We start from the raw sequence: 27,855 nt of genomic DNA, 5'->3' as shown, positions 1-27,855 counted from the left end.
ATTTAACTGATTGAATGTTTGCAGTGATTCATCCAAGATCTTTCTCATTTATGAATATTCATTGAAAGGACAGTGCTAAAGTAAATAATAGCCATTTTAATGGTTTCATGCATTCACAGCCAAAGAATGGAAACAAATTGCTAATTTTCCTCCATTCCTGAAATAACGCATGCAAGTGTTTGGCCCAACCTAACCGAAGTGTGTGGTGGAAATGTGAAACATAGCCCTTAACATAGACACTTTTTAGCTTAGAGAATCATTACTTTTATATGCTGATTAAAAATACTGAAACATCCCAATATGATTTAGCTAAAATCCCATTAAGCTGTGCATTTATCATATTCATCACAAGATTGTCAGATCTCTTTTTTATTAATTAATTATGTTGGCCATAATTCACCCAAAAATGAAAAATTGCGTAAAATGTATTCACCCTCAGGCCATCCAGGATCTAGATGAGCCTGTTTCCAATGGATCCTCTGCAGTGAATGGGTGCCATCAGAATGAGAGTCCAAACAGCTTCTAAAAACATCACAATAATCCACACCACTCCTGTCCATCAGTAAACACCCTGAGGAGCGATAAACTGCATGTTTGACACAAACAAACAACCATCAAGGCATTTTACCATTGCTTCTGGCTAAAATATGAGTCCTCTAAAATATGAGTCCTCTACCCAAAATATTGATTTTTCCAAGTCTGAATCAGGAGAGAAATATGCACAGATCAATCACCTTCACAAATATGTTGGTGGATTTTCATGTGAGATGAAAAATACTAATAGTTTCTCACTAATATGCAGCTTTTTGATTTACGAGATGTTAAATTGATGGACTGGCATGGTGTTGATTATTATGATGCTTTTATCAGCTGTTTGGACTTTTATTCTGACGGCACCCATTCACTGCAGAGAATCCACTGGTGAGCAATTGATGTGATGCTACATTTCTACAAATCTGTTCCGATGAAGAAACAAACTCATCTACATCTTAAATGGGCTAACAGTTGAGTACAAATGTATATTTTTGGTTAAACTATTCCAATGAGCAGATATGTTCGAGCAAACTCACATGCAACAGATGTCATCATTAAAATCATTACAGATCCATAAATGGTTCGTTTTCTCCAGTCTGATAACATCTTAAAGATCAAAGAATCACCAACACAGTCAGCCCTTTTACCATTTTATTGTGTCATCTTCACGTAATAGAAAAATTACATAAAATGTAAATTCCAAATATGTCTATGATACATATGAAACGATGGAAGTTTGGTATTTAAAATCTAATGACATTTAAGTACAACCAAAAGTGTCCAAATATTTTTTTAGGGTGATTTAGTGAGTTTAAATGTCCTGAAGTGATTAACCACTGCATTGAGGCAGCGCAATTCAAGAATGTATTTATGCCAAGAGGTATATGTGTAGTACACCTAATATAATATCAAATGATTTGTCTGAGATCAAGCTGCGAATGATAAACGACTAGTAATCAGCCTAGTTGAGTAGTAGCTGTAATGGTTTTGAAATGATCTCTCCGTTCTGTCAACTAAACAACCTGAATGATAGGACTGATAATAAAACACATTTCATTAGACCGATGGGATCTAATCCCTGGATAGAGGATGCAGCTTCTGTTGCAGGGACAGTGATACATAAACAGGTACAACCTGATGCTCGGATTTGGTATTTAATGCAAAGTTTATCTGCATGCATACATGAACATTAGGACTCCTATATACCCCTGATTCCACAGACTGCTTTAGACTGTACACACATAAAACACATCAACCGTACACCATGAATAACAGGTACAGACGCACAAAAATACACACTTACAAGAACATACAGCACATACAGTAGACCGTACTACAATAGCAATCTTTTTAAAGACTCTCTCTCTCTACGTAAAGTATATACACTTTCTGACATGTACTATGAAGAGTTAAATAGATATCGACATATTTTTACAGATGCATGACTACAAGATGATTATTTTTTTCATTAATTATTGCAGTCTAACGGTATGGCTTTGACTAGTGAAAAACCTTTTAACGCTACAAAAATGAAAAAGTCAGTCTCATTTTTTTTTTATAGTTTAATTTAAAAAACTTACTTGCGTACTGCTAAAAATTAAAGTCTACTTGAGAGTAGCACGTGCTATTCTAAAGTATGTCATCCTGTTCTTACTAAGATTTTTTTTTTTAAAACAATTTTTACAATCTTCAAAGCATTTTGATCACAGAACAACCAGCCTAATAGGTACAGTCACATTCCTGAAGGCATATCATTTGCTAACAGAGTTTAAAAAGGGACACATTGATTGGAAAACAAACAACTACTGACTTTTCTGCAATGAAAACTTATCTATAGGTTTATATGTCCCCATCATGCAATACAATACCCATTTGGGCATTACTATACAAAATAAGTTTGCGTCTTTAGCCCAGGTTTCATATGTAAACATTTATACATCTTCAAAATATGTGTCCAACATGTTTATCAAATGGCAGTGTTTACTAAATGCTTAACATAAAAACACTTATAACTAAAGTAAAAGAAAAAAGCCTGAAGTAATCATATTTGTCACCCCACATCAGAATTTGCCAGCAGTAAGATTAATATTTTGGGCAGTATTTTTATAAATGATATACATTGTGTATATATAGTTTTATAAAGGTTGATATATTGTGTTTCACAGCAGGAATGATTGTTGATCAGATGTGTGAATATAATGGTTCTCAAAATATTACTGTTGTAATAGATAAACTGTCAGTGATGTACTAAGTATAATTGCAGTTTATTCTCTCTTTGGTTTTTTACTGTTGTGATTGAAGCTCACACAAATTAATTAATGTATTTTCATTAACTACTAATTCTTTTTTAAAACTATGGAAGCCCTTTTCCATAATTTCCAGGTAATTGCAATGTTTTATCTTTACATAACTATTCAAATAAGGTCGTTATTCATATTTAGCGGAACATCACACAAATTTGGTGAACCATGTTTAGTTTTTCCTTGCAATTTTGAGTTTATGTCTCACAATTCTGACTTTTTTCCCCTTGACAATTTTGAGATGAAAAGACAGAATTTCAAGATATAAACCCACAATTGCAAGGGAAAAAAAAATATTGAGATTAAAAGTCACAACCACTTTAAAAAAATTTTTTTTTTTAGAATTCAGATTTTTTCTTTACATCTTGCGATTCTAAATTGTAAAAAACAAAGTGTGAATTGTGAGATAAAAAGATGCAATTACCTTTTTTTCGTTTTTATTATTATTATTATTAATGCATGGAAGAAACTTGAATATAAAACAATGCATGCACTTATACTAAATTCATTTTACTGTACACGTAGGCTTGTTTTTTGCTTTTTAATGTTACAATTACCTACTTTTTTTTAAATTCTTTGCATTACAAGTCAGGTTAGACCTTTACATAATATTCTAATATTATAACATCCCAAATATTTTTTATGAGCCATGTTTAAATAACATTTTGATGTGAATCCTACAAATAAGAAAACATAAAATTATGTTTTTCTTTTTTTTTTCATTTTAGTATGAGACCACTTAATTTCTGATTGTCTTGTGTGTGTGTGAGTGATCTAAGATCAAATCTGCATGCTTTTAAAATGACACATTTGCTGTGAAACATTGACTGATTGTATGGTTTTGAGATCTTAAATATCTCTTACGTGTATAGAGAATTTGGTCCAGTTTGTAAAATGATTATCAGAGACACTTACTGAGCTTTTCCTGATCTTTTGCTGGCAAGGCTAACGTGAATAACACTTGTGGTCATTTCAAAGTCTATTTCACACTAACAAAAATAGAGAAAAAATCTAAATAAATAAGAGATAAATGAGAACTGCCAGGCTGCAAACCATTTGAGCATTCAGGTGGTCTAACGTGGCACATCTAAGACAGTATATCAGCATCTCCCATATTTACATATGGCAACGTATCATCAAATTCACTGATGCAAACGTGATTCATCAGATGCAACTACTGAAAGCATACAGCTGCATTCTGCAATTCACTGACAATTCTTCTGTGAAAGACGGGGCAGTTACATCAAGCTACAGATTTAAAATGTTTTAAATCAATCAATATTCCCAGCATCAGTGTGCTGTTAAGGTGGAGCTGACCGCTGAGGACCTAAGGCCATGGTGATCAGTAAACAAACACTATAGAAAGTGTAAACCATCTGAACCTGAATGGCAGTGAAAAGACCAAACGTTGTCGGGTTATGATTTGTGTATCTATCCATAAAATTCCGTCGAGGCAGTGAACCTGTTTGGCAAAAATCCCCCCTCACCCATCTTTCTTGAGGAACAGCTTTGTGTCTGTTACTTTTTAAACATGTCCTGTAGAGGTCCGGGCAGGAATTTGAGGACGGTGTCCAGGATGCTCTCCTCGTCCTCGTCGTCATCCGCCCCGCAGCCTGCTGGGATAGCCTTTTTGGGGCGAGTCAAGGAGCCTTCGCACGCTTGTTCCATAGCCGCTTTCTCCTCTGCCTCCTTCTCTTCTTTCTTCTTTAGTCCATACTATAGAAACATACACACAATATGAAGTTGTAATTAAACATGAGAAGAAAAGGAGTAGAGGACTAATGAAAATGTTGTAATGATGCCATTCCTCATAGCTCTACTGAATTTATTTTTGGATCAAATAAAATAAATAAAATGCTATATGATATATTATATTGTATAATATACTATATAATAAACTGTACTATTTGATCATAAAACTTAAAATATATTTTGAAATAATATTGCTGTTTAAATTATTCTATTTGAATATGACTTTTTTAAATGTAATTTATTCAAAGATTAATTTTCAGCATTAATACAGTGTCACATGATCCTTCAGAAAACAATAGAATATGCTGATTTGCTGTGCCAGAAACAATTATTATTATAATCAATGTTGAAAACAATTGTACTGCTTATATATATATATATATATATATATATATATATATATATATATATATATATACAAAAAATAAAAAAAAACGTAAAATGATTTATTTATTTTTTTGTGGAAAGCATTTTACGTTTTTTTTTTTTTTTCAGGATTTCTGAATGGATAGAAAGAGGACGGCATTTATTTAAAATAGAAATCTCCAGCAAACATCTTTACTGCCAACTACCAGAAAAACAGATGATCAATTCCTGTGTTTTTTTTTTTTTTTTTTTTTTTATCAAATAGTGAAATAGTGATATCTCAGTTGCCCTATTTTGGGTTCATTTATTAACTTTAAGACCATTGCTGTGTTTCAAGACTGAAACTTCACATACGTTCATATGTACATTCATGATTTCTTCAAACATTAAAACATTAATCTTGTAGCAGGATTGAACTGTTTCTGTTATATATCATATTTGCCTTAAAGGGATCACAAAAAATGAAAATGCTGTCATTATTTATTCACCCTCACATTTATAGGGTGCTGATTTCATGTGCACTCCAAGTGCAAAAAATAAATATATATATATATAACATGAGGTAATCTCTATGAACTTTAACCAATCAAAAAATCGACTGATATTTGGGAGCCTTTCTGATTTGTGGATCTCTCATAACGTCCCGGTGGATCATTATACACAAATATATATATATATATATATATATATATATATATATATATATTTTTTTTTTTTTAACAGTGGCTTGCAGTGCTGGATTGATTACTTACTAATTGTAGTCCATTACAGTTTACAAATTACATAATGTAAAAGTTTGTTTGTAACAATCTATAGGACTACACATATTAGGTAATGTATTATGAGTATACGTTCAGATTACTTTTGACCTAACATTTTTTTTTTGTTATCAACATCAAAATGTGCATCAAACATTGCATTATGGCAAGTTTCAAGTTTTCCCAAACTGGGGTTCGTGAGGTGATGAAAAGCTAATAATCAAATGTAGAATTAAACTAATTGTGTGGCCTTTCCATTTTCTGTGTAATTATAGTCACATGACGAGCGGCCGGTGTGTGATGTTCCATACACTAATGTTACATTCCTCTGTTCAATTAGCTGTAATTAGCTGACATTAAGACCTCTTGCAAATGTGTCATTTCATTAAAGTGTAATGGAGATTTGATTTGATGTGTTATTCCCACACATATATTAATCATTAAGTCCTGTCATCAAGGTAAAATGGCTTCATCCTGCTTTAGTTTGAAATTGATTAGCAATTAACAAATGCTGCCATGTTTCCCAGTTCACTCAAGCGTCGTGGTCTGAGTCTAATCAGCGGTCACAAGCAGCTGAAGTGAACGGGACATGTGGAAAACGTACCTTGTCTCGAATGGCCTGTCTGACCTTTTCCCTCTCGGCCTCCATACGAGCATGTTTGGCCTTTCGCTCCTCTTCTTGTTGTCTGAGCGCCTCCTGCCTCTCTTCCTCTTTCTTCTGGGCATCAGGGTCCTTCTCTTCCTCTCCTCCTAACATCTTCCCCATGTCTTTGGTGGCCCCTGTGCAATAAAGAGCAAAGACATCATAAACCGGTTTCTACTGAAATATTAGTCACACTATTATTTAAAGGTTTGGGCTCAGATTTTCTTTTCACAATGATAAAGAAGATTTCTATTTCTTTCTTTCCTCTTCTTTTTTTTCTGTTCATGAAAGAATTTTGAAAACATGTGGAAAACAGTCATCTTAAATTGTAAAATAAATCTGTTAAAAAGAGAAACATATAAAAAAATGTAAGTCTAAAAATCCAATCTTAAAAAAAAAATCCATACTATATTTTCTAAAGGTTACTTTTTTTAATTGTTCATTCATGAACAGAAAATTAATTAATAAATAAATACATGCATACATAAATATAAAAATATATTTAAAGCCTGGCCTTCAAAAAACAATCAAACCAAAAATGAAGTAAATTTAATTGTAACAAAATAGAGAGAGAGAGAAAAAAAATGCCAATCGGGTTATACAAGTACTAATATTTAGATATCTGTTATCACGCTATTTCTTACAGTATTTAGCTTCTCAAGTACACTATATGTTGTTTAAAGCAGGTTTTGAGTCAAAAACAAGACAAAAATACTAATTAAGAATGTTTTGCACCATTCTTAGGTGAATTTTTCATTTTGTTTATTTATTTATTTATTTTTTTATAAATGCTGTACACTTTGAACTTTGTATACAAAGGATCCAGAAAAAATAAAATGAAATCAAGGTTTTATACAAAAATATTAATTAGCATTCAATATTGAATACTTTGCCATCCCAGGAATAAATTACATTTTAAAATATATTAAAATAGAACAATTAGACTATTTTTACTGGATTTTTAGATGATACAAATATAACCTTAGTGAACGTAAGAGACTTCTTTTAAAAGCCCCAAACTTTGAATGCTAATGTAATTCTATATTTTAATCACAAATCCCCAAAAGAGACAGAACACTGCACAACCTCCTTATATGATAATACACTGAAGCCAAAATGAAGAAAGGCAAACCGAGCCTCCAGAATGAAGCATGTGCCTCTCCTCTCTCTGCCATCTGTTTCACTGGTGCAGCTCTACCTATCACGCTGTGTATTCTACATCATGTTTTGCCTTCAGCAAACTTTATGGGTAGTGCAGCAATACATGCTCTTAAGAAATGGCTGTGTTTGCATATACCTCGATGTACACTCTAACCATTAAATGCAAAAAACAGTTGTATTTGAGAATCATACAGACTAATGTAAACAGTCTCAGCTAGATTTGATTGCAAATTCTGTACTATTGCTGAAAGACATTAATCATTTGCATAATGGCTGTGCACAACATGTCTCTACAAGCAAGTGTACACTCATTTATTATTAATGGTAGTCATTTATAATGTATGAGTGTGCATTTGAAATCCAGCGTCAAGGCCTACGCATTTTCATCACAAGTGTTTAATTGCTTCTGTATGACACTCGGACACTGAAGAGAAAAGGAGCGGCAAAGTACACTTTAAGTGGCCTTTAACCATCTCTGTGTGTGTGTGTGTGTGTGTGTGGATGGGTGTGTGTGTGTGTGTGTGTGTGTGTTTGTGTGTCGAGGACCGCTTGAGCTGACATAACAGAGCTCATATCATGTCTAGATGTAGGTTTCCCATGGTCCACAAGGACTGTATATGGTCTTTTAGTGTCTGTTGCCTAAGGCTTTTCAAAGCCCATAGTAGACCCTTAGTAAACCAAAGCTGCCAGATTGATAATTAACAACCTGCAAATATATATATATAAATTGAGTCATTTAATATCTTTTTTACTCTCTTACATTTTTTTTACAAACTGAATTGATGGAGGTTTATTATCTTTTTTTTTTTTTGCCAATAAAAGAAAAAAACACTTATTTGAGTAATTTAATATTACCTTTTGTTTTTATATTTAATCCTTTACATATATATTTTACAGGATGTTAATATGTATTTATTGGAAAATACAGATTAATATTTTTGTAGTATTTATTATTATTAATTACTTTTTAACCCACTTTTTTTTAAGAAGAAATTTGCCAATAAAAAATACCTAGTTGAAGTAATATAATAATAAAAAAAAAAATCTAATATAAGCTTCTCAGATATTTATCTATTTTACAGGACTTTTTCCTGGAAAACACTAGTTAAGATTTTTTTCTCATTATTTATTATTATTAATTATTTTTAATATATATATATATATATATAATATTAATAATAATAAAATATTATATATATATATATATATATATATATATATAATTTTTTTTTTTTTTTTTTTTTTTTTTTACCCACTGGCAATGGGTTTTTCTTACAAACTAAATTAATTAAGATTTATGTTTTAGTTTTTTAGGAAACAATTTGCCAATAAAAATGCCTAATTTAAGTAATTGAATATAATCTTCTAACATAATATATTTACAATATTCAATTAAGACTTTTTACTATAAAATAGAGATGAAGATTTATTTTTTTTTTATTTATTTTTTTGCTGTATTCTTAGGTTAACTTAAACTGCCTTTGGTTGTTTAAACAGACAGCCTCACCCTAAACTCACACCACTGATTGACCTTCTGTTGTCGGGCATGTCAGGATGTTCAAACACTAAATAAAAATACCAATAAACATCCTTCAGATTTGCACATCACATTAATTGTACTAAAAACACACTGCAACTGCCGTTCCTGAGAGCTTCAAGTAAGATGTAGCCACTGAATGTCGTCTGTTTAAAGCCACACAGAGGATGGTTAGCATAACAAAAGAGCTGCATCCCTCTATCAGATACTTCATGGCTTTACATCAGAGCACTTGGCACGAACAGCAGTGATGGTTCTGGATGGAAGAGCAAATCTGGGCTCTGCATAACGATGGCACAGTATCTCTGGAAACAGCCTAATTCTTAATGATACGTGAATTATCAGAGCTTAGGAAATTACCATATTAATTAAGTCCTTTTATAACAGTAAAGAAGTAGTAGTGTTAAAATAGGTCACTTGATTTTTTATAACGCAAGTGTTTCACACAGTCTTTAAAACAAACATAATGAATAAAATATCTTACACAAAGAGAAAGAAATCGGAGAATGAATAATAAGTTGGTAAGTGTATCTATCTGGAGATATTTTAGGTAATAATGTCCTTTTATAATGTCACGTAAACGTACACCAGCACAAGCATTGATAAATAGCTATAAACTCTTTAACGTGTAAGCTGTTAATTTTACAGCAGGGGGCGATATTACACATCTTCTGAAAGAGTACTGAGTCTCTGAATCAAAACACATCGAAGAAGAAACAGAGACAAACATTGTTTTGTTTTGTTTTCAGCATTGAGTCTTTTATCACAGAACAGTAACAATCTTTCATAGTTATAGACATTGGTTTAAACTCAGTAAATATAAACAACGCATTATTCATGCATTTTACTTCTAGGTTTGTATAAGAAGCTGCTCAAGCAAGTGGCAAAACATTTAAACACAGTAATTAGCCTATGACTTTTCTTGTTAAAATATTTACAATTAAAACACCACAGACAGAAACCGTCTCGTGCCTTTTGCATTTAAATCTTTATCACAAGCAATCCCACAGGTCTTAATGAACTTTGTTTTTCTGCCTCTATAAAAGTGAATATATATATACAGTTTTCCTTGTTTATCTAAAAGTGCGCTTTTTCTTGTTTTAAACCTAGCCAAAAACCCATGTGTTGTGTGTGAAACACAGCTTTAATTAGTATACATTTACTGTGAAATGACTGCATTCGTTCCGAACGTTGAGTAATAAAATGCATCAGTATGGCTGTATATTAAAAATGAATACCGTAATGAAAATATACACCGGTTTTCGGTATGAACCGGTATAATGCCCAGCATTACACCTCACTTCTCAGAACGATGAGTTTTGTAAAAATCGACTTGTTTCAAAAGGTGGGGCATAGAGGAGAACCAATACTGTACAGAATGTTTTTTTTTTTTTTACCTTGAACAGCATAAACATATTTCATAACACCAAATAATGTTCTTTTTAGCAGCATCATATGACCCCTTTAAACAGCATATAACACAAAACTCCCTAAAGTTACTGAATTAAATAACAAGTCAGGAAGTTTCAGTTCAAAATACCAAACAGATTATTCATTATATAATTTAGAAATTATTTTAACTGGAAGCAGAAACACCCTGTTTTCATGCATTGTCTCTTTAAATGCAAATGAGCTGCTGCTTCCTGCCCCGTTTTTCAGAATAGAGCTGCGCTAATACAGCTCGTACCTGCTAAAAAACAATTCATGCGGTTCTGATTATTTATGTTTATCGCACTAAAATCATGCATTTTAAACCATTTTTGTTCAAACTTCTTATATGCGGTTTGTATGCGGAGTGCACACGGACAAAAAGCGCCTGTCAGAGCATGTGAGTACTAAACTAAGTTCTCATTCAAACACAAGTTTACATTAAAAACACACACGAGTTACAAAAACAGTCGGTTATGTCTGTGAAGGTGAACAGCTGGGAAATAGATTGCATGTTTATTTGAGATCTGTGTGGCAGCAGCAATATACAGTAAATGAATCAATAAATCATCTGCTCTGTTGTCTCCTCTGGGGGTGGGACTATAAACAGTGTTTTGTGCTCGTCTGTGCACCCAAAGACAAAACAGTTAGTATGTTTTGCTCAAACTTGCGCCATGGCATTATAGCTAGTACAGTTGTCCCTTGCAAAATCGTAATGGCAGTGCCGTGGGTGGAAATGTACAGATTAAGGGGCGGTAATATTATAATGAGATCCCTTTGCGTGAAATCAGATGCGCTCGTTTTCTCAGACACTTGCAGAAAAAGGCTTACCAAAACAAAGTCACTGGGTTAATCTTTTTCACATTTCCTTTGTTGGTAGATGCACCGGGAACCTGATTATAGCACTTAAAACCAGAAAAAGTCCGATTTTCATGATATGACACCTTTAAAAGCAGAGGTTGTTTCTCTTGACAATATTGCATGTTCAGATATTCATAAAAGCAAAATGTTGTGAAGATGATCAAAAATGCTGACGGCTTTTGACAGAGTTAACAAGCAGGGCTGTTCTGAAGCACATTTGTTATTACATTGTATCTTTTTTTAATTAAAGTATTTTTTAACACTAACAGACGACAAACATAAAGGTTGTTTTTTACAGGCTGTTGAACGCAGAGTCTTCTCTGTGGGATCTTGAAGAAATTCTATATGCTTCTGAATAATTTGCAAGGGTTGAGAAAATCAGTCTAGGGGAAGTGTGTTTAATAATGGATGACTTTCATGAGTAAATCATGCTCCATTACCTCAGAGCTACGAAGCAGACCTTAAGTTTATAAGATCTATGCTCCAAACAAAAGGGAAAAAAACACATTTGATAAAGATTTTTAGAGGTTGGGATCAAATTCAGGTCATATTTACATACTGTATCAAAGCTTTTTCTGATATATTAAAAGTGCCACAAGGCACATTTCTTTCATATTTCATTTTATATTACACAATTCATATTCTCGATCTGACGTCTCGGCATCATCCATGTGTAAGAGAAAAGGACGTGTGTAAGATTAAGACTAATACGAAATGTAAAATATGAAATTGATTTAGGGGCTCAGTGACTTTTAGACAAACTTTTGATTATAGGATTGGCAAATCTATAACATATACAAACATCATGTCAAATAAAGTAAAACTATACACAGATCAATAAGCACTTTTCTTTGTTATTGTTAAAAACATATTGCTGCCTTACTGTCTTAAATTGCCCTACTGTCCCTTTAAATTAACTGGCATAATTACTACTAATTACTTTTAAAATAATTGTAATGTCTTAATTATTTAATTTCCCAAAAATATATAAATATAAAAAACAATTTTAACTGCACAATATCACATTTTCCAGCAAAAATCTCTATTAAAATACATTTCCTGGTTACAGGCCATTATGCAAGTGAAAATTATTTAGTTAAAACACACACACACACACACACACACACACATTTTATATATATATATATATATATATATATATATATATATATATATATATATATATATATATATATATATATAGTAAATATAATATAAAACCAGATGTTATATTAATTCAAAAAACAGACTTAGATATTATTTATAATTTTTTAAAAATAAATCAACTTTTTTATTATTATAATACTCCTTTAGAAAAACAATTTTTTTTATTTTACATTGAAGAAAAAAATATCATCAAATTCTGCCATGTGTCAAACAATTAACAAATAAAACTAAAACCATAAAAACATTATTTGAAATGAAAAGAAATGTTAACTGAACTAAAGTAAAAAATATCTTATTTTCATTTAGTGTAACTTGATTCATTTATTTAAAAATTCAAATTTCAAATAAATTTGAATTTGAAAAAGATTCAAAATTTAAATAAACATTTAAAAACTACATAGATATAATTAAAAAAGAAATAATAATAAAAATGACAAAAACACACAACTAAATTACAAAAACTTTAACTAAAAGTGAAAATGGAAAACATTCAAAAAGATTTTTTTATAAAAACCATAATAGTGTCTTAATAATACTAAAATAGCATGATAAATAAAGCATCATACAATCTAAATGGCCTTGACCAAACTGACTTTAGAGTTGAGACTAATTCACATGTGGTATATCTTTGTGGAAATATGGGTTGATAATGTGACACTCACCGCCCAGCGCTTGCTTCATCACAAAATCCATGATGCACTCAGATATGTGTTCCTCTTCCAGCTAAAGAGAGAGTTGCATTTATAGCAGCTGTGATCCTGAATCTGTCGGTCCACCACAGAGTGTCAGTCTCCTGATGAATCCTTCACACCTCCTGGGAAAATCAGAATTATTGACCGTTCAGTTAGATAATACTGATCACTACAGCATTAACACAATCCATCACATCTGTGAGCATCTGAGCTCAAATTTAACAACACTACTTAAAAAATCCCCCCTGAAACAGTAATATGCTCATTAGTGTTATTCTGAGCTTAGATGAATCCCACACAGTGGGTGCTTAAAAACAAATTCACAATCATTTCAGAAAACTCAAGAAAGACCAAGCAATTATTGTTTTCAGGATCACATCGAACATTTCCAGCTACACCGTGACATTAAGTGGAAATGTCAAAATATTTATTGTGGATTTCATCTCAAGAAGTCCTCTGAACCTCTATAAAAGCTTGATTTAGTGTGAAATACTTTCTGTAGACACACAAGAGATGGTTTGTCTGGTTTGGCCATGCCGCGTTTGAGACATAATAAATGCACAAAATCTGTCAGCTTTACAAAGCCGCCAAAAGAGCTTCATTGAGGCTTTAGATACTGAAAACTCCCAATTCACACAACAAATAAATAAAAAAATCTGATTCCTACATCGCAGTCAAACACCTCTAAAGAGACGAGACATAAGACTAAAGAACAGCATTTAGATTCATGAAAGAAACATTACACAAACTGGAGTTATGTGTTTGTAACTAGTTCCTATTATGAATTTACTTAAGTCTTCTTCCACTTACCAGTTTACTGACCTGCAATGTGTTCTTCTTGAAGGAATCCTAACTGAATGTTAAAGAAAACTACATGCTTCAATAGCTGGAACATGACAAACACTCAGTGTGTCCTGATAATCCACCTCTCCCTCTCTCTCTCTCTCTCTCGCTATCTATCTCCCTCACTCTCTCTCTCTCTCTCTCGCTATCTATCTCCCTCACTCTCTCTCTCTCTCTCTCTCTCTCGCTCCAGTAGCTTCATTCATATTCGCCCACACTCCTCCCCCTCATCTTTCCATCTCCCTTCAGTAAAATGAAGTTTCTTCTGTTAAATTTAAAGGACAGATTACCCCAATTACTGCATGTTTTGGTTTGCCTGGAGTATATAATAGCTTTTCAAACTATACATATTTTTCATTTCTCACTATAACACTTCTGTTTCAGTGTATATATATATATATATATATATATATATATATATATATATATATATATATATATATATATATATATATATATATATATATATATATATATATATATATATATATATATATATACACGTGTGTGTGTATATATGTATGTATATATTTATGTATATATATATATATATATATATATATATATATATATATATATATATATATATATATATATATATAATAGGGGTGTAACGGTTCACAAAATTCACGGTTCGGTTCGATACGATACACTGATGTCACGGTTCGGTTCGGTTCGATACGTTTTAGATACAGCAAAATGTAAAAACATCTCAACTTTTCAGAATGCCGCAAGCGCACCGCGGGTCATGTGACAAGAACCAACCAATCAGCTTCATCCTTTCCCGTAACAACGTTGAGAGCTCAGCCAAGATGAAGGAACAGCTGATCATAGTTGTATATGGATTGCAATTTTGAAATAAATTCAGTAGCAGAGCTACTGCAAGCGATTTTTAGAGCTGCAAATCCATTTATCCTTCGCTGAAATTTCCGCGTCTCATGGAGAGAGCACGTCATTGTTGCTTAGCAAAGACAGACGCCTCATGAGCGCTTCTGCCCGAGCGCTTTGGAAAGGAGGAGAAAGACGCGCTTAGCGTTTTCCATGCGTTTTTAGGCACGATATGTGAACGGCCCCTAAGGCGCTCGCTCACTCAGCACGCGCTGAAGGCTCGTTGCAAAATGTCTAATGCATTTAACAGACCAGAAATATAAGATCCTAAAATAACCAACAGGTCTGGTGTTTGGGTTGGATTCCCTGTAAGCTATAGTGTCTAAATGCTGCAGGGATAGTTTGCTGTGTGCATGTTTCTCCTTTTTTTCGTCTTTTCCCAGATAGTACTGACGCATATATCCCAGATATTCCCGCTGTTTTTTTTTTTTTTTTTTTTTTTATTCCCGCTGGTGTACCCTGTCATGTTGCAGATGCGACATACCGTTGTTTTTTATCCACCACTCTCTTGCCATCACCATTATAGCTTAAAGGGAATCCAAAGTGCACCCAAACACCAGACCTGTTGGTTATTGGAGGATCTTCTCATTTCTAGTCTGTTAAACGCATTGGCTATTTTGCAACGAGCCTTCAGCGCGTACTGAGTGAGCGAGCGCCTGCTGAGTAGCCTAACATAAACATATAAGATGGTGTTTTTTTCTTCTTCGGGAGTGTCAGGGGCGTTGCCTGTTACGTTGTTTGGGTTATTGGGCTACCTTGTTGAACGCATATCATTATATTTCTTTCTCTCTCTTTTTTTTTTTTTTTCAAATATAATTAATTACTCCAACGAACCGTTCGGTATACATAATGCGTACCGCGTACCGAACCGAAAGCGTCGTACCGAACGGTTCAATACGAATACGCGTATCGTTACACCCCTAATATATATATATATATATATATATATATATATATATATATATATATATATCCTCGTTAAAGCTCCACCATGCAATAGGTATAATTATTACTAAACCTGTTTTACCAAGCTACACTGAAAAAAATGGTCTATATATATATATATATATATATATATATATATATATATATATATATATCCTCGTTAAAGCTCCACCATGCAATAGGTATAATTATTACTAAACCTGTTTTACCAAGCTACACTGAAAAAAATGGTCTATATATATATATATATATATATATATATATATATATATATATATATATATATATATACTATTTTTTAAGGTAAGTGGCTGCAGACTATTTATTATAGCGACATTTAAAAAAAAATGTTAGTCAACTAAATGTATTTATTTAAATGTAGCTAAAATAAATTGATTGCAACCACTTTCCTTGAAAAAATGTAGTAAATTCAATGAATAATTTTTTTGAGTGTGGTTCATTAAGATTAAAATCACTTTTTAGGCATTAAGGCACAAAAAAATCTGTATATTGTAAGAAAAATGTTAAGAAAAGTATTAAAGCTAAAAACAAAAATTCTAAATCAAGAATTCTTATAATTAAAGTTGTAATTATAAATCAAATTAGATGTCCTGACCTATCTCTACATGCAGTGGCTGACCTTCTTTTCTCAAGTCAAAATAGGGCTGTAACTCCTGCCAGGTCTGATTAGCAGAACACAAAGCGTCCTTCTGCGACCTTGAGGTTGAGTTTGTGAGCCATTTACCAGTTCAATTCAACCTGCACCACATCAACACAGCACTGATGTTCTAGCTGAGTCTTCTGTGTTTCAAATGCTTCCATTAAACTGTCTTCAGAGTGTTTTCATTTGAGTAATGACTTGAGAGACTGAAAAAAGATGTGGTGCAATAATCATTTGCTTTGAATGATTTGCATTATCAAACATTGCTTTGCATCTAATTATAAATCTTTTTCTGTCATATCCGATAAAACCACATTCCATCCAGCTCAAGCATCCATCCTGGTGAAATGTAAATGCAAATTATATGATAATCTGACACCCGAATGTGGAGATTTGTAAAAACAAGACAGCAAAGGGATATATGTCATCTGAAATCTCACAATGCATTACAATGGTGGGAAGATGTCAAGGAAAAGCGACATTCTGATTGATTGGTGCATCTAATCCATCTTTGAGCTTCTACAATCATATAACGGGATTAGAAAGAAAGCCTCAAGGTTACAGTTTTTGCCAAATGAAAGCATAAACTGAAACTCAAAATCAGGGTTGCCAAGTCTGTGAAACAAAACCATCTTATTCATTCACTAGACCAATCATAATCCAGGGGGAAATGGCTATCAAAATTGCTTTAAAGTTGCATTACAGGGGGACAGAGGACTAAAAAAAATCCACCAACCAATGTAGCAGTATAGAAATGGTCTAATTTTGCCTTAAAAATATGGATTTGGCAACAATGTCTTTTATTATGAAACTCCTTTGGATCTTAATGCACACAATACTGCACATAAGACAGTTGTATAGTTTAACACTAAAGATCAGGAAGCAGGGCAGAAACCATATACTTTCTGAGCTATTACTGGATCCTTACGTAAGCGCTACTTTAGTAGCAAACTATAAGATCACCGCAAAGTATTTGATTTCCTAAGCAGTGATGTATGCTGGCACAAGGTGATGTTGTGATAATGTGACAATTCATTTGAGATGCTTACCGCACTAAATACTGTGATAGATTTTTGAAATCAGAGGTCTCAGGAAAACAACATAGCTGCTTAAAGCATGAACGAGCTAACGGAGACTTGCCCAACCAGGCATGAAATATAAATCTTCCTATTAAAGGCTTTAACATTTACACAGTTATGCAACACGATAAGGCATGAATAGAAACATGGTTTTTCCACATGCACAGGAAAGAGGAAACCACTCTGAAGTCTTTCGTAAAAAATAACATACTTTTTATGGGTTGTTGTGTGGACTTTAGTACAAAAACCAGCAATAATATTCCTATAAATCAGAAAAGCAATTATGAGAAACCCGTCTCACATGCCTTTGTGAAAAAACACTTCACCCAGATAACAAGCAAAGCAGTTAGGTGAAATATTTTTTCCCACATTTCTTATCTGAGCACCATAAAATCAACTGATGGACAGCTTGTTACATAAAGTAAATAACTGTGAATTTATCTGGTGGTAGATTGTTCAATTCAGGCATGCATCTCATGGCAGTGGACTCATGACTTCAGTGAAGATTAGTTCTCCATGATTCTCTCCACACATGCTCTATCTTCTTACTGATCCTTTCAAAAACATCCATTTAGAAGCGATACACATGGTCCCTGGTTGCATCCATTAAGCCCATTGGAAGCTACCTTCAGCCACAGCTTAATGAGTCAGGTAAAACAAGCCTGGGGCTAGCTCAAATCAATAGATATGAACAAGGAAAGAATCCAGCTTCAAGGCAGCTACACGACTTTAAAAGACATAAAAAAAAAATCCTTTCTGACCAGCAGTTTCTTATCCACAAAGAAGTCTTGAAAGCAAAAGGAAGAGAACATAGCATCAGAACCTTGAGGAAATTTCAGCATGTTCAGTCATTTTTAGCATCCTTTCTTGTTCTTTCAAAGATTGCATCACTCTACACTTATCTGTGTTAGTTCGTTCCAGAAAGCCCAAAGTATAGCTACCTTTTTGTTTGCATGTCATAATTTTCATAACTCTACACACACACCATTTGCAAGTTTATTTGCAATCTGTAAAACATGATATTATTAATTATTGATATATAAAATAAAATACACAAAATAATGGAAATTGCTTTTATTCTAACCAGCTTCTGCTAGACCGCATTACGAGTAGCTCTGTCCCACTTATTTTGTGTACTCTAAAATGAGGATGTTTTCCTGTATCTAATTAAAAAAGCTGCAAGAATAACATTTACCTGAGGGTAGTAAACATGCCTGACATTTACAAAAATGTTTTTAGGCATTTATGAAATGTTTACACCATTGCAAATAACCAATAGCCATAGTTTCAGACTAAAATAATTGTAAATATTTCAATACGAGGATAGAACATGATAAAAAAAAAAACGTTACACTGTTAAAAATGAAAAATATATTAATTCTTAATCGTTTCTGACATTTGCAGCCTAAAAGACATGCCTGAAATGAATGAAATCAGCAATATTTTTCGGTTGAGTTGCATGTCCATGATGCCTATGGCAAGTCGTACACTTAGAGCAATTTATTCTGTGACATTTTGGCTGTGTTTGCCAAACCACTTTGTGCTTCAATTATTAATTAATAAACAAAAAGCAAATATTGCAGTGAATATGCCAAATCATCAAGTAGAAGTATGAACCCATGCACACAATCTGGAGCCTGGAAGTCTGCCAGTGCAAAATCTTTAAACCATATGTCGACTGACATAATTTTGCTTAATAGTCATAACATAAAAGATAAAAGCACTGATTATGCAACTGTTACAGCAAACCCACGCTGTAGATAAGTCTGGAAAGTAAATAAGGAAGCTGATACACTTCCCGCACAAGAGAAGATGTGGGAGGTTGTGGGAGGGAAACAGGAAGGCAGGGCATGAAGGGTAATTAGGTTAAACTCAGAGCAGCTCTGCTTGGTTTACAAAGCCATTCTGACAGAAAAGCACCATTCACAATGAGATTCAATTTGGGGCATGGGGCCTGCACACAATACTATACAGATCCATCCCAACACACAGGACAGGAAAGCAATCTGTTTATTCTCAGCACGTTTATTAATACATCATGCCTGGAATCATTTTGCTGGGGATCGGCATTTATTAGCACAAGGAAACACAGATCTAGTGCAGAGCATCCTACATGTGTCCTGAGCTGCAGCTGCAGTGCTATATTACACAAACACTGTAAAATACATGCAATGCCACAGAGCTGGATTAGAGTTCATTATGAGCCATCATGGAAGCAAGCAATATTTCTTTCACACACTCAGAAAACCAGTTTTCATTGTGTAAAATGTCTGTTTCTGCTCTGCAAACAGTCACATCTTATTTAAACCCCATCTTGCTAGCAGTTAATTACACCATTGAAAAAAATGGTGCTGTTCCAAGTTTTAGTGGAATTTGTGATTAACAGTGTATTAAGGCTTTTAAGCAAAGTTTAAACAGTAAAAGCAATTCATAAAAAAGCAGAAATGTTAAAGGAAACTTGCAAAAATCCAAATAAATCAATAAAACATTTCATTAAAATGTATAGTACAATAGCTTACACAGCGCAAGCCTGATTTTGTGAGCTGTATGTGAGGTTCACACATACTCTGTTTGCAGTGTGTATGTAGTCCATGTGTGGTACAAAAGCAGCACGGACTGTGCTTTCACACAGGAGTCTGATCCTGATCCATGGCTGTTTACCACAGACACATTTATCCATTATTTTGATTTTAAATCCAAAAATGATGTCTCACAGAAACTTCAAATTACTTTATCAGCTATTTAATGAAGAAATATGAATTGTACCTAACCTAAAGCATTATAATTATTTCATCCGCGCCAGACAGAGACTGAAAGTGCTGCTTCATTTCAAGCCAAACCTCTGACAGCGGAGCGTCATCAGCTTGAGATCTGCCTTTTTAGAGACCGCCGATCAATCATCCCAAAGCGATTTATCGGCCGATTGTGATCAGTAATCGGAGCATCCCTACCTATAACTCCCAGTTTGTGCTTTGAGGGCACGCCTCACCTTGAGAGCTGAGAGCTCTGCTCCCAAGCACTTCATATGCAACAAAACTGGGTTGTTAGGCCTGTTAGGAGTTAGTAGAGTTGGTACTTAGTCCTCGCCATCGCCTCGCGCCTCGCGTTTCTGGCATGCATTCCCCTCAGCATGGGGATGTTGGTATACTGTTCCCCATAGCGACCTCTAGAGGATGCAGTTCATAGTTCCCTCGGAAGGGAACGTCTCAGGTTATGGATGTAACCATGGTTCCCTTAGAAGGGAACGAGACACTGCGTCCTCTAGCTCCCTTGCCATGCTTTGTACACAAGCTTCAAATGAAGAAGTGAATGATGTATTCTCCCGGCACCCTATACTGTGATTGTGCCGGGTAATGACATCATATGCTGTCAGCGGCCAATGCTATTGTCATGTTTAGATGTATGCTACAGACACTGGTAAGACAAGGCGTTTCTCATAGCGGCCTCTAGAGGACACAGTGTTTCATTCCCCTCTCAGGGAACCATGGTCACATCTGTAACCTGAGACGTTATTTGTTAGAAATACTAAATGTTGTTTGTAATATGATATACAGGAAGTTAATGTTTGCTAATGAAGAAGCTTTATGAGCAAAATAAACCACGAGAAAGAGGGTCTTATCAGTGTGAATAGAAATCCAAATAAAATTACATATAAACATGTTCATAAACTACAATCTCTGCTCGTGATGCACCTTTGCAGAATGTTCTAGTGCATATCATAAAATTAGCAGTACAGAAAAAGGTGTTTGGATTTGTTACAAAAGCAAAGCTTTTCTCATAAGAAACACCAACCGAAAGCAGTGCAGAGAGAGTGAAGTACAGAACTGGCTGTAATGAATCCAACACTCGTTTCTCTGACTCCTCTGGCTTGGTCAAAAATAAATATTTGCTTTTGACTATTAGAGAGATTGCTACCAAGTGAAGCAAAAGCCACTGGGGTTTTGACAGACATCTTGTTCTTGAAGACTTCTGAGATTAATTATTTCTCTTAGTTCTGCTTAGGCAATTTGTCTGCAAGTCTTTAAATATGGAAAGTGTTATCCACATAAACTGCCAAATATACACTGTAAAATTAATGTTTATTTATTTTTGACCATTGTTATTTTAATATTAATTTCATTCATATTTTTTATTTTATATAGTTTAAGTAATTTTTTAGTTGTGCTTTTTCAATATTATTATTTTTTATATGTCCATAGTTTTATTATTTTTATTTCAGTTTTAGTTTTAGTTATAAAAAAGTACAATAAGTTGACTCTCAGCTGATCCCCATCTACCTATGGGGATACGACACCTAAGCATTCATATATAGGTCCCTCAGTATTATCAGCAGTTTTCGCATTGCTCAGTAGCTAATTACCCTCCTCCATCCCCAGCTCCTCCTTTGTCAGTTAGGATTCAGCCTTCTGATTCTCCTTTGATTTGTGTACATAACATACATAACATAACATAATACATTTATGTTTGGGGGGTTATCGCTGCTCTTTGAGTTCTTAACCAGAATAGAATCATACCACCAATTCAAACTGTTTGATAATTGTCAATCATCTTTGAGGATAGTGGTCCTGACAGAGCTAAATGTAAATAAGAAATGTTGCCAAGTAGCAAAAATAAATAAATAAATAGTAATAAGTTTAAGGTTTAAATTTTTTTATTTGATTGTATGAGTTTATTATATTTCAAGTAACATGTTTTTTTAATGGCTTTAATTATAATAATTAGTTACAATAGTTATATAATTATATATATAAGGCAGAAAATTAAGGTAAATAATTTTATCGTGTGCCATTTCAAGTCAAACTGTAATTTCTTCTGTTATTAAATATAAAATAAATGTTAATATTATTTATTTTCGTATATAATGCTAGCTGTAAAATTTACTTTAGCAGGTCAAAAGAGTCATTTTAGTTAAAAAAATTAGTTAAAAATTATATTTTCATCACAGAATGCTATTAAACACAACACATCATTTGAGAAGTGGTCCAAACGACACCATGGTGGGAATATTTATGTTCATGAAAAATATGTATTTATAGTCACACAAATATTATTTAATTTTTATTTTCCTTAAAGCCATTTATCGCCCGCATATTTTTAAAAAAATCCTCTTATTAGCTTAACAAAGCAAAGCACTTTTTTAAAAGTACAACCAAAGTACAGACCCTGGTTGGGAATTGCTGGCACAGGAGAAAAATCTGATACTGTACAGCAATGTTTCACGACTCAGCACTGACCCACTTAAGCCTGCATATGAATATGAATATTACACCCTGTGCTGCGCGAGAGCAGTTGAGGACTCTTGATTTCAGGAAGGGGGTCTGCAGCCACTTCCACTGCCCTCCTGCTATGTAATTGTCAAAGCCTATCATTGCATGCTGGGTCAGGATCACACAAGAGGTCACGGGAACCCCCCTCTCCAATGGGGGCCAATTAACTCTTGTCACATTAAAGTTATCATGCCATCTACACATTACTACATTGCTGCTGACTGTAAACCTGATTCACACTTTCTGCATTGTGTCAAACAGGTGCTGTGCATTATAAACAGATGGACCTGACTGTGAAAAATGAACAGTTGTTGAGCTGAACCCACACAATATTTTCATGTGCAATCTTGAGAAAACAGTGGAATAAATCTGTGTACATATTGTGAAATACTGGACCACCTGTGCAAAGAGATGAGGATTTATGCCTGGTATTGTTTTACATGTTGGACAGATGGTATTTTCCTGTCTAAGTGTTATGTTCCTGGCTTGAATAAGCGTCATTGGGGACTAGAAAAGTTTGTAAAAGTCTTCCATGTTTTTCAAACTCATTTAACTATTATTCTACAGCCATAAGCTCTCATACTTCCAGATCACACATACATATTGGTTTTGCACTAAAAAATGCATATCTGCTGACCCCGCAGGTTGTCTGTTTCAGCTAACTCAGGCCTCTTTCTTGAGTCTGAAGTGTTTTCGGTGTTTTTATGTGTCTGCCAAATGGCTAACCACGCAGAGGCAGTAAAAATCTGGAGAAGGGAGATAAGCTTTCAGCTGAAATACTTGCCGCAAGCATTTCATCCAAATAGTATTATCTTCAAACCTTTTAGCCAGATTAAAGATATTTTCAATTATATTCAACCCCCCTAACATCTTTCCACAGCTTGACTCGGTAACATTTATATCTGGTTTACAAAATCATCCGGTCTGACCAGGTGCAGTCAAAGCCTTATTCTTTTAGGCATTCTATATCAAATAAGTCTATTTCTGTCCAGGTCAGACAATGTGAAGTGGTGAAACAAAACAAGCAAGAATCTTTCAAATTTCATAAAACAGATTATTAGCATGGATGAAAAATTGCAATAATCACCTACGGTCCCTTACGAGAGGAAAATATATTTACCAATATATTTCTTAAAATATATTATGATATATTGTAATATATTATTTTACCTTTTTATTTTCTTATATTTTATATATTTGAATTCATTTAATAATATATTGATGATACATATATTATGTAATATATTGCAAAATATACAAATGATTGCCGCTTTCAGTATATTGCAATATATTGAAAAAAAAAAAAAATATTTATATATATATATATATATATATATATATATATATATATATATATATAAGAATATATGCCTAATATATTACATGATATTTTCCAATATACTGCAATATATTTTTGTTTCATAAGGGGTAACCTGTCACTCCACACCTATTGGCCGTTTTACTCAGCAGCTGTTTTATTTCACAGGATTTCAATGGCAACAACAGAAGCATAGCCTGCAAAAAGGAATATGATCATAAAGCCTCACAATGCAATTTGATGGAGGTTTGGACACAGCTATAAATAATTCAGCACTTGATTTCTCCCCTGCAGCTAGACCTCTCGTGACGACTCTCAGCACCAAACACACAGCGGAGGCTTCAAAACTGCCACTCCACACCTGTCACCAAATAAACCCTCACACTGGAGGACAGATGTGTCCATATGACTGACTTAAGGAGTCATGAATCATAACTTCTGCCAGTATGTATTTCTCCTGGTTATTTTAAATGCCTGATGGTAGGCAGACCAATTCTCCAGCTCTATTCGATGATGCTATAGTTGCACAAAAATACACTAAGTTTAAAAATCTAACAAGTGAAAGCAAAACCTCATGGGAAAAAATAGGGAAAGGAATACCTGTAGTTCACCCCAAAATGAAACCTTAACCTCTGGCCATCCAAGATGCAAATGTGTTGTTTTCTTCATCAGAACAGATTTGGAAAAATGTAGCATTCACATCACCTACTCACAAATGAATCCTGTGCAGTGAATGGGTGCCGTCAGAATGAGAGTCTAAACAGCTGATAAAACATCACAATAATCCACAAGTAGTCCACACCACTCATGTCCATCAATTAGTACAATAAAGTGGAAAAAGTTATGTTTGTAAGAATCAAATACACCAATAAGGCATTTTACCCTTAACTTTCTGGCCATAATCCAGAATAATACTTCCTCTAAAAAGTCAATCTCATGTTGTCTTCTCACGTTGAAATACACATACATTTTGTTTAGAACTGTTTTTGGACTATTTTCACTTGTAAATGGTGTTTGATCTATGCATATTTCTCACATGTTTGCAATTTTACCATTAGAGAAAGCATTATTATGGATAGAGGACTCATGCATAAGCCAGAAGCAATGGTTTGAAGGTTAAAAAAAAAAGGTTGTAATAATGGATTTGCTTCTAACAAACATTCAACTTTTCACTTCACAAGTGGTTAATTGATGGACTGCAGTGGTGTGGATTACTTCTATATTATTGTGATCTTTTTATCAGCTGTTTAGTCTCTCATTCTGACGGCACCCATTCACTGCAGAGGATCCATAGATGAGCAAGTGATGTAATGCCAAATCTGATAAAGAAACATATTCATCTACATCTTGAATGGCCTGAGGGTGAGCACATTTTAATTTCTGGGTGAACTGTTCTTTTAAATATTCTCCACAATCATCACACATAAACATGAATATGCATGTAAGACACTTAAAGTAAAGCCAATCAAGAAAAATGGTGCATATACTCTATACTCTTTCATGACAGTAAACATCAAGCAGCATAGGCAATCTAAATCAAGTTTTTACAATTTTTTGAAGCAGAAAAAATTTGATCTTATCTGCTACTATACATCCATTCTCTCTTTCGCTCCTTTTAACCCTCCATTCACTCTCAGTCTCTCAGACACATCACATGAATAATGGTCAAGGGTTAGGCCTAATTCCCATTCTTGCCTGGGGCAGAAAATAAGAAGCAGTAATGTGCATTTGCTGCATCCAATTAGTAGGAATCTTTTGAATGCGAGAGTTACCGTCTCATGCGTATAAGAACAACAGCGCTGCATGCTAAAGCCATTTCAACAGCTCAAAACTTAAGGTTTTCAGACTTTAACCTCATGAGAATTGATTATAAACTACATTTCATATTGATGACATGCTTAAAAACATAAAAATATTCCATTACTTAAGTTGAGGGTGTTAGCAATCCCATGTACATGATAAAATTAACTTCTGCGAGCACGAATATGATGATTTTTTTAGTGTATTTTAGTGTTTTAGTTTATTTCACTCAAAAACTGCTTTTAAATTTCACAAATAATTACAAAGAAACAACAAACAACATTGAATTAAACATGAAATTTAAAAGACTGAACTAGTATTTTCTTATAAAATATACTCCAGAAATCTGTTTCAATTATAATTTTAATAAACTATTACAGTGTATTTAATTGCACAAATGAATCTCCAAAATGAGTACTATATCAGTGAACATTCACAGTAATGATGCATGCATGCCTAATAATATCTGTTTCCTTGTTCAAGAAGCACATTAATGAATTGGAAGATATAATTAAGAAGTTAATTTCAAAAATGCTATTGCTATTTTTACATTTGCATGGAGTCCATTTCACCAGAATATGAATTATTTGGTACTAATACATATACTATATATGCTGTTTGCTCACGCTACTTAATCCTACATTTTCATTCTGTTTAAATTAGACGTGTACAGTTTTAAGAATTAACATTTGAAGAATTACATAATAAACCAATACAATGGACAGTAAGAGCATATATAGGGAATGGGCTGCCACTGTCACGTACTGTACTAGAGCTCAAGGCAATTGTAGGATCAGATACTGGTTTCTCACACATCCACTATGCATCAGAGAAGTCCTCTGAAGCTCAACCCCACTATCAGAAAAGCTCCACAGTAGGATCATGAACCCCATTCAGCTGTTTTCGGCCTTGCCCTCCACCAGTACACAATGCAATCATGCAGTCCATCAGCTGACAGATTCATCATTTGCTGCACCTGCGCATACTGTCGTCTCTCTCTCTTTCTCTCATCATGCACGTCGAGCGCGCTTCTGTCTCTGCGGCTGGCTAAACTGAAAACGCACAAGGCATCTCAAATCACCTGGCAAGCAGCCTAATTTCACACGCCTTTTTCCTCACAAACATGGAGCTGAAACTGGCAGCTCACGCCATAGCCTGCGAGCCCAGCCCTCTCCATCGCCGAGTTCGCACCATGGCAGCAACATGCAGCATTCAACGGCAGCAGAGTCTGAGCAAATGCATGGAGAAAAGAGAGCATGCGAGGGGCGCACATTTACAAACCTCCGCGATGTGAGAGAGCGAGCTGGCGGCTCTGGGGTCCTGACTGCTTTGAATTCCGCGTCTGAAGTGTGCAGCTCTGTATCGAATCGCCCACCTCCCTCCCTCCTCTCTTCCTCCTCTCTTTGCCCGCCCCTCTCCCACCGTCTGCCAACAAGACCCGCTCCTACGGTGAAACGGGAAGCTTGAAACCCCCCAAAGGAAGTCCAAAAAAATGTGAGGACTGTTGTTTCTAATTACAAGTATATGTACGCCTTTTAAATGTTTCCGGAAACACCAAAGTTCCATTTAGAAGTTCAGAGCGCGTCGCGGGAGAACCGGAGGAGGTTGTCATAGCAACAGAACGCCGCTTTCGCGCTTCTGGATGCGGTACGTCGCCGGAACACAAGTACTGTCATTATGTTTTAATTATACATGTTGACATCACAAGTATGTGACCCTGGAGCACAAAACCAGCCATAAGTAGCACTGGTATATTTGTAGCAATAGCCAGCAATGCATTGTATGGGTCAAAATCATAGATTTTTCTTTTATGCCAAAAATCATTAGGATATTAAGTAAAGATTATGTTCTATGG

The 27,855-nt window shown here is 34.2% G+C and overlaps 1 protein-coding gene and 1 long non-coding RNA gene across 4 annotated transcripts in view; one reads left to right on the top strand and one right to left on the bottom strand.

Annotated features, from left to right (window-relative positions):
* The window catches only part of LOC113114274 (uncharacterized), a 40,167-nt gene that overhangs the window by 6,281 nt on the left and 6,031 nt on the right, over window positions 1-27,855 (top strand). Inside the window, exon 3 of the long non-coding RNA XR_003293695.1 lies at window positions 24,495-24,644. This is a non-coding gene — a long non-coding RNA (uncharacterized LOC113114274). The remainder of the gene's footprint in view (window positions 1-24,494; window positions 24,645-27,855) is intronic.
* Window positions 1,172-27,738, bottom strand: cplx2b (complexin 2b). Of its 3 annotated transcripts, none has more exons than XM_026281153.1 (4): window positions 27,282-27,738; window positions 13,170-13,321; window positions 6,315-6,490; window positions 1,172-4,550 (listed from the first exon to the last, which is right to left on the bottom strand). In XM_026281153.1, the coding sequence occupies exons 2-4, from the start codon at window positions 13,198-13,200 to the stop codon at window positions 4,353-4,355; spliced, it is 405 nt and encodes a 134-aa protein (XP_026136938.1). In that variant the 5' UTR covers window positions 13,201-13,321; window positions 27,282-27,738; the 3' UTR covers window positions 1,172-4,352. The 3 variants fall into 3 exon arrangements, with proteins under 3 accessions (XP_026136938.1, XP_026136939.1, XP_026136940.1); XM_026281154.1 differs by lacking the exon at window positions 27,282-27,738 and adding an exon at window positions 14,010-14,151; XM_026281155.1 differs by lacking the exon at window positions 27,282-27,738 and adding an exon at window positions 14,022-14,146.

Source organism: Carassius auratus, chromosome 14 (genome assembly GCF_003368295.1).
Source record: "Carassius auratus strain Wakin chromosome 14, ASM336829v1, whole genome shotgun sequence".
NCBI classification, from domain to species: Eukaryota; Metazoa; Chordata; class Actinopteri; order Cypriniformes; family Cyprinidae; genus Carassius; species Carassius auratus.
Note: the sequence above shows the minus strand (reverse complement) of the source record. Positions and strands in the feature narration are given on the sequence as shown.